Source organism: Quercus suber, unplaced genomic scaffold, assembly GCF_002906115.3.
Source record: "Quercus suber isolate HL8 unplaced genomic scaffold, Cork oak 2.0 scaffold_575, whole genome shotgun sequence".
In the NCBI taxonomy this organism is placed as follows: domain Eukaryota; kingdom Viridiplantae; phylum Streptophyta; class Magnoliopsida; order Fagales; family Fagaceae; genus Quercus; species Quercus suber.
Window position 1 is genome coordinate 8,504 of NW_027070020.1, and position 8,530 is coordinate 17,033.

The 8,530-nt window shown below is 33.4% G+C and overlaps 1 protein-coding gene across 1 annotated transcript; it reads left to right on the forward strand.

Moving 5' to 3' along the window:
• Nucleotides 1-1,373: 1,373 nt before the first annotated feature.
• LOC112032132 (ankyrin repeat-containing protein At5g02620) lies at nt 1,374-5,333 on the forward strand. Its single transcript, XM_024064889.1, has 2 exons — nt 1,374-1,946; nt 4,638-5,333. Exons 1-2 carry the CDS (start codon nt 1,374-1,376, stop codon nt 5,331-5,333), a joined length of 1,269 nt encoding a protein of 422 aa, XP_023920657.1.
• Nucleotides 5,334-8,530: the final 3,197 nt, after the last annotated feature.

Below are 8,530 nucleotides of genomic sequence, written 5' to 3' on the forward strand. Positions count from 1 at the left end.
GTTAATCAAACAAGCATCACTATCATGCATAGCAGAATATAAATATGACATAAGATATGATGACCTAGGAAATCAATGAAACCAAACAAATTTCGCAGGAAAAACTTGGGGAGACTTGACTAATCAATCCTAAGGTTTTAGTTACACTATAAGATAGTGATTTACAGTGAAGAATAACTATATTCATGGTAAATTTAACTTCAGTTACCGAACTAACCTATGAATCCCATAGACTTCCCTTACAATGAATTGTGACAACATGAACCTCCAATCTACGCACTTTAATGACCCATTGAAGATTTGAATATAATACACTTGATAGCTAGAACATAGCAACTTGAATCCGTCGGTTCAATGAGTGTGTGAGTGATCACAGGTAGTGACTTTGAATGAGTAGTAGGCATAAACCTTTAGATCTCAAATTAAGCTTCTGCAAAGTCTCTCAAAACGTGCCCTAGAGTTTCGCTTAAATACTTAGTGAGGTAGGTTTGAAAACCTAGACAACTGATGGGCTGATGGGCTAAAGAAACGATTCTGGAATACGACTTTTAATCGGTCGAACTTAAGTTTCGATTGGTCGAAACTTTTGAAAATTCAGATCCTTAAATCAGCTTCTTTCCTGTTCTTTTACACTGAATACCAGTATCTTGAGCATTGTCTAATTAATTCTGTAGACTTTAAGAGTTATATCTAGACAAGTTTGTGTTCATGTGTTTGCCAATAAAACTATACAAGTATAAAACCTAACAAAATATTCATTTGTTTAAGTGGTACAAGTCATATTCTTGTTACATCGATCAGTTTGTAAAAATTTTAGCAGCTTTAGCATTTTCGATTTACTTAACAATGATTTGGTTGGAATTTTATTAATCTATTAATTTTTGCTTTTAGGAAATGATAAAGCTATCACAAATTTGACTATAACAAGATTACAACTTGATGTGAAAAAGAATGTGATTTGTGATGGATCAACAAGATACTAAAGAATATTTGAAATTATTTCTTATAATTGGTGATAAAAAAATTTATGGGACCCATGTAAGATTTATAGTATTTCTAGCATTAATCAATATTTTAGGCTTTTTTAATAGTGGAAAAAAAAAAGTGTACAAATCACATTTAAAAAATAATAACAACAATCACTTATTCACCCCCACATTATTCTATGGTCAGATAGAGTAAGAAAAGATTTACCTCCAATTTATATTCCAAGCAATAAGAAATATCTTTATATATTTCAAAATCAAATAGACAATTTCCCATTTAAAAAAAAAAAAAAATCAAATAGGCAATTCTTCTCTTAAAAGAAAAAAAGAAAAAAGGAAAAAGGAGAAACAATTACCATTTTAGGAGAAATTATCATACTCATATACATGTGCGAATGTGCTAACCTCGGCGATATTCTATTTCTAGATTTTGTGATGGAAGTGATGGAAAAATGTCCTTCTGCGATTGTACAAGGCGAGGACTCAGGATGGACTCCTCTGCATATTGCCTCATTTATGGGTAACGTGAAATTGGTCAAGCTGTTTTTAGAAAATGGTACTTCATCACTTGCATACGTAAAGAACAAAGAAGGTTTATCTGCTTTTCACATTGCTGCCCAGGAAGGCAATGCTCTTGTAATGAAAGAATTTATCACAACATGTCCAGATATCTTTGAGTTGATGGACAATACTGGTCGGACTGCTCTTCATTTTGCTGCAGAAAGAGGACAGCAAGAAGCAGTCAATTTTTTCCTGGAGAGACCAGATCTAATGGGTCTCATCGACGAGCAAGATGAAGAAGGAAACACACCCATGCATCTTGCAGCCATTAGAGGACATTACAAAGTTCTATTACAATTGGCACATCGTCGAGATGTTGACATAAATGCGACAAACAAGGAGGGCTTGACCACAATGGACAAAAATGTTTCAAGCACCAAAATAAGAATATATCTAAAGGTATGCCCCTTCTGTCCTGCTGAGTGCTGAATGCAGTATTTATTATTTAAAAAAAAGAAAAGAAAAAAGAATGCTGGCAATCCTATATGTAGGTTAGGTGAATTTGACACAAGTTAAAAGAGAAGTGTTCAGTTGTGTTAAGAAATTTAGACCCTAGTTGATAGAATTAACAAGTTTTAAATTCAAGTTGTTAATTAGATTTATTATGAATAAACCTTGTTAAAATAACCTATCATCAATATCATGTCACTATCATGCATAGTGGAAAAGTAAATAAGACAAGATATGATGATTCAGGAAAACCAATGAAACAAATTAGTTTCACAGTAAAAACTTGGAAAGAAACCTTCCCGAAAAGCAATCCACTACAATAAAAAGAATTTTCAGATCTAGTACAAAACTTTTGTCTCTAGACTCTACAATCCTCGTAGATGAACTTATAGTAGAAACCTTCTACCGCTTTAGAACTTCTGAACTCTTCAATCTATGAACGACACCCTTTTGCACGGATCCTAGTACGTGACTAATCAATTATGTACAGCTCCCAGTACGTGACTAGCTCTAGCAACTTGAAAACGTTGTTGGCTGCAAAGTTCTTCACTTCATCAACAATGAAGATCAAGAAGTACTTGATTACAAAATCCTAAGGCGCAAAGACGTAGTAGCTTTTTTCTGAGTGAATAAGGCACTCGGTCACTTTTTGCACATGTTCTCCCTATATTCTCTTGTGTGACAGTCTTTAAAATAAGTCTTATATATGTCTAGGGTTGTGAGAAAAGAAACCCTACACAGACATGTCAACATGAGCTAAAAATCAAATCTGAAAATTCTGATTTCATAGATCTCGATAGATTTTTCTGTTGAGCTTCTGTCAAGATTCTGTCCAGCTTTAATGAATAGGTTTTTTTCACTTGTTTCTTGGTCTAATCTTTATGACTTTAATACTTGGTTTGAACAACATGTTTCTTGAAGTATTAAACCAATCTTAGATCTACTCAATTACAAGTAAAATGTGTTTTGTCAAAGGATTAGGCAATTTATAATAACATATGTTCTAACAAGTTCCACATATGTCCTAACAAGTTGGTGAATGGTTTATATGTAGGCTCTATAAAGTTAAAGTACTAAACATCATATACCTATATTCACAAAAAGCAAGGACTTCTCATAGTGTGAAAATACTAGAATTTTTTTTTTTTTTGGGGGCAAATACTAGTTGGAAAATGAGTCGTGGGCAACCTTGTAATCATTGTGGATTTGAAAAATCTTTTCCCTTCTTGGCCTGTGTTTGCTCCACTCCCTTCTCTTCTTCTTTAATAACCCAGTTAGCAAGCCAGAAAAATAAAAATAAAAAACAAAGCAAAACAGAAAATGAAATTGAAACTCATGAAAGCAAAGAAGCAAAACCTAGAAACTAAAAAAAATCCTAATAACAATTCAAGTAGAATTTGGTCATCTAGGTTGTTTCCCTAATTTCAACAAAATCCCTCAATTGATAGCAAACTTAATTGAAGACTATAAAGTAGGCAATTAGTTGAAGACAAGGATAAGAGACTTGTTGAAAATTACTGAGAAAGAATGGTCTTAATTATATCAAGGTTGGGTTGGACATTGAAAAAGATAGCATCCAGCCCTAGAACCATCCTCAAGTTTTCGAGAAAATAAAACTTACTGAAAATTGTGGGGAGCTGGAAGATGGAGGGAGATTGGTCTGACAATAGTGAAGAGGCCTCCCTCAAATCTCTCTCTCCAAATCTCTCTGCATCTTATCAGATTTCTATCTTTGTGTCTCATGGTTACAAATGCTCTCTAATCTCTATTGATGTATGTTTGTTTATATCTCTTTTTCTGGTAGTTTTTTATTTAATATATACCTAATGTCAAATGGTTAGTACACAGTGAAACTTGATAAGCAAAACGAAAATATACAATTGTTAGTGTTTTTAAAAGTAAGTGTGTCATAAATTTATGTAGTCATGTGGAGCAATAAGAAGTGTCATAAATTTAAAAGTAAACGTGCTTTGCGCGTGCCATGTGGCTTTTTTTTTTTTTTAAATTTTTTTTTTATAGAATTTATAAGTAAATAAAGCAATTTGAAATCAACCGGAGAGTGACGCTATTTTTTAGATAATGTTTTAGTAGGAGTTAGAATTATATTTTTACTGAATTGCCATTTATTTCTATTTAAACATAAGAGTGTAGGGACATTTTTGAATCAAAAAATGAAGATCGAAGCTCATTAAATAGTAGTATAAATAGATATTGATATTTATATTGATAGATTAATTACGTAACGTAACTAATGCTCTAAAAATCTCAAGAAGATTTTAGAAAATATCTTGCAGAAAATCTGGAAATATCTTGAGGATTCTAACTAACATATAACAAACTTTTCGGCCTCTGCCCAGTCAGTTAGCCTTACTCTAAATTAATACAAAACGATAACGTTTGATTAAGTTTATATTGCTTGTTGGAATGGTACCGTTTCTCATTTAAACGTTTTGTTTTGTTTTGTTTTTGTTTTTATTTTTGTTTTTTATTTTTTATATCTTTATTCTTCTGTTTTAAACGAGCGACATCGTTTTGCGTCTTCTTCAACAATTATTTCTTTCATGAGCCAAAGGTTTTACCATTTTTACTCGTATGAGTATCAAAATACAAAATCATGTCTTTACATTTAAGATTTAACAGACTTACATTAAGAAGCGGTTGAACGCGGAAGGCAGTCGAAAAGGTCTGAGACAAATCTTCGACATGTGCACTCGGCGTTTAGACCCTCAGGTGCCCGAGAAAGAACGAGGACTAAAAAAAATAAAGATAGAATCCATAGATGAAGGTGCCGTAAATGCTACAGCCATTGAAGAGAAACCTCAGAAAGGGCAGACAGCGAAGGAAAATGAGGTAAAGAATACTGTCTCTGAAAGCGAAGAAGAAATATCAGACAAAAGCATGTCTGTATCGGAGAGGGTAAGGTCTGCAGGTGAGACCAATTTGTTGGTAGCCACGATCATCGCAACTGTCACTTTCACCGCAGCTTTCACCGTGCCTGGTGGGTACGAAAGCGGAGCTGTAAATTCCGGATCGGCAGTATTAAGCAAACGAGCTGCTTTCAAAGCATTTATGATAGCCGATGCTGTTGCTTTTGCTTCTTCCTCTGCCTCAATATTAATTTACATGTATTCGGCTAATATTAGAAGGGCGCTACCCTTCTCTGACAGAAGAAGAAAAACAGAACTTGCCCTTCTATTATCAGAATTCTCAATTTCAGCACTGCTGATAGCTTTTATGACAGGAACATACGCGGTGGTGCCGCACTCTTTGGGGATTTCTGTAGCCGTCATTATATGTTTCGGCTTCTACAGTGGCATCCAGGCTTTTCTTCACTGACCAATTGGTACAATGGGTCATATTGCTCTTTGGGTGTTTATGTTTTAGTTTTTAATTGCCTTTTGTGGAATAGCCTCGATCTAGTTTATGATTGCTATAACAAAAATGATCCATATGTTGTGAAGCTCGGATCAATAATCTACAAATGTACTTACAATATTTTAAGTCATGACACATCATTGATAGGTGACTTTCATTCCTGATCATGGTTTAATTTATTAGACTTTTCTGCTGAATTATAAATTTATAATATCATCGCAGTGAAATAAATGCTTGTACAAAATGTTTCACTCCTTGCGATATGCAATTTTTTGCATAACGTCCACACTTTTATACTGGGTATTTACATTTGGTGGTATGTGAAAGAGAGTGTACACTATTAGATGTAAAACAATTAAAGCATTACAATTAAAGAATTAAATAACGGTCTCTCTTCTTAATAACATTCTTCTTTATTGGAACTCTAATTTACTAAATAAAATAAATATATCATTCAATCAAATTAAATATATTTATCTATGTTTAATTAATTAGATTCAATAAAAAGATAACATTATCCGCATGGAATTATTGTATGCTCACATGACTACCATGTTAAACAACATCAACCAAAAATATTTTTTGTTAGTAAAAAATAATTAATATTTTTATGTTCAATTAAAATTAATCTTGAATTATCCTACACATTCATATTTATGGAAAGATTTGTTGTAAAACTGGAAGCTCAAATGCTAAGATTAATTGTAAAAATATTATGTACTTGAGAAAGATTTGGCAAAGAGTAATACTAGGGACACATAATTTGGCACAATTTTGTGCCACAACTCGCCAAGTGGCGGGTTGTAATTGGTAAAAGTATGATGGTGAACTATGTGAGGATACACCTTTACCAATCATAACTCGTTATGTGATGAGTTGTGGTACGAAGTTGTACCAAATTTTGTGTTCCTAGCATTAATCTTTAGCAAATTATAGAAATGAAGAAAACTTGAGAAATAAGCGTCCACTCACAAAAGAAAACACCAAAGAATTACATGTTTCAATAATAGCTTACATTTATGGGCAACAACGAAAAGGAAATTTCACTAACAAATATGGAAATACAAATATAGTGTAGATGCGCTCTCACAAATACCAAACCCTTAAAGAGATATCAAACCAACAAACCAATCCATATACAAATTACAGCAGAGCACTGACCAAATGCTACCAAACAATTTGTGGCACTCTTGCCAAGACAAAGCCACAATGCAAAACATGCAAAACAAATAATATAGCCACAACAATAACAAATGAGCTCTCGCAAACTAATTTATTGTCTCTCCTATGTGGGAGGAACCAAGGGCTAAAGCCCCTGAGTCCTTTGCATTATTGTCTGTTTATACGACTTCAATACCTATTCTTTAGCGGGCAAGGAATACCTTTCTTTGTAGATAATGAATATTTTTCTTGGTGGACAATGAATAAAACCCTTTATAAACAAGGAGTCCTATTACTTGTTAAATAAGGTATAGACTTTTCTCCCAAACCAAGAGAACCCAAATCAATTCAAACTAGAAAACTGGGGCAAGATTCCTTGATGAATTTTCTCTATTTAGGCATAAGGAGAAGTTTTCTAGACTGGCTTGGTAATTTGAATTGGAGTTTGATGGCCTTCTCTTTAGAAAATCTTGCTTAAGAATGTCTTATGTATCTAACTTTAGATTTAGCAGAAGTCACACTTCTAGCAAAGCTTGAATTCTGATTTTAGTCAATCTCGCTTGTGCGAGTGTCTCGTACTATTTCAAAATTTGTAACAAGTCCAAGTTTTACTTGACCAAAGCTGTTGTTCTTCACAATTTTCAATAAAGCAAGTTCTGATTTTAGGCAATCTTGCTCGAGCCAGTGTCTTGTATTATTATGAAATTTGTAGCAAGTTTTTTTCATAATTTTTAATAAACACATGACACAAACTTTTCACCAAACTTAAATATATCAATTTCTAACCTTTTTGGCTCTGTGTTTGTCACTTAGAATTTTAAACATTTAAAACTAAATAAATTTTTTTGAAATAGTTACAATATACTACTAACTCCATAGCTCGAATCTTTTATCTTCTAAACTCCAAATACTTTGTACATGATGATGTGTCAATTAAGTTACAAGGTCCTTGACTAAAACCTAATAAATCGAAACATGTATCTAAATCGAATTGGCTAATTGGAAGATATTGAATTGAATCAATAAATAACTGTCAATGTGCAATGGTTAAAGAAAAATATTTTGTTTAAAACATGGATAATGCTATTCATTATTTATTCAACTATTAAGATATTAAGAGTAATTGGGACTGTAGGGACTGGGTTTGAGCACTTCTACTGTTGAGTAAGTAGACTCAAGCCCAGCTAGCCCAATACAATGAATTTGTAGAGAACGGGTTCAAGAACTAGGCCCTAGTGAGGGATACGGTTGCTATGCATGGCTGAATATGGATGAAATAGCATGGACATGGATTCAAACGTACAATGATGTTCCTCGGCACTACTCGTGGGAGCTTGAGGTTCTTACTATTTCTTTAATGATTGGTTACAAAAGCTATTTTGTTGTTAAAGGTTGTTGCAGTGTTCCACACTTCTAGTTTTTTCCTCCTTTTTTTCGTCCCCTCTTCAAGAGGGCTTTCTTACATTATATATCACCTTTCAGTGGATCTTATGTTGGAAAATCTGGTTTTGTATCTCATACAAAACACACAGCGAAAGCAACAAAAGACGGATCTACTTCAATCACTGCAAGATAACATGTAACCATGAATTCTAGAATAAAGAACAAGATGCGTACCTTGATGCAGTCAGTGAATTTCAAAACAAGGCTTGAGAATACCTTCAATCTTCATCTCAATTCCACATGGTGTCCAAGATGTGTGGTCTCTCAATTAGTCTTTTATACATAGACTCTCAAAGAAAAATCCTTCTTCTTCTCATTGTGGAGAAAAACTTATTTCTTTTCTTTTCATCATACGTACGTTAAACTATTCTCATAGTTGTTTCTTTATTTAATAACTCTTATTTAATAGTGACTGATTATCTAATTGGGTTAGCCTTTTGGGCCTACTCAATTGGGCTTTAACTTGTGGCTTGAGATGGGACCAAAGGGAACAAATAAGACTCTAGCTCCAATGGGCCTTGGGCTTTTCTGTCAACTTTTGACAAGTCCAAAAT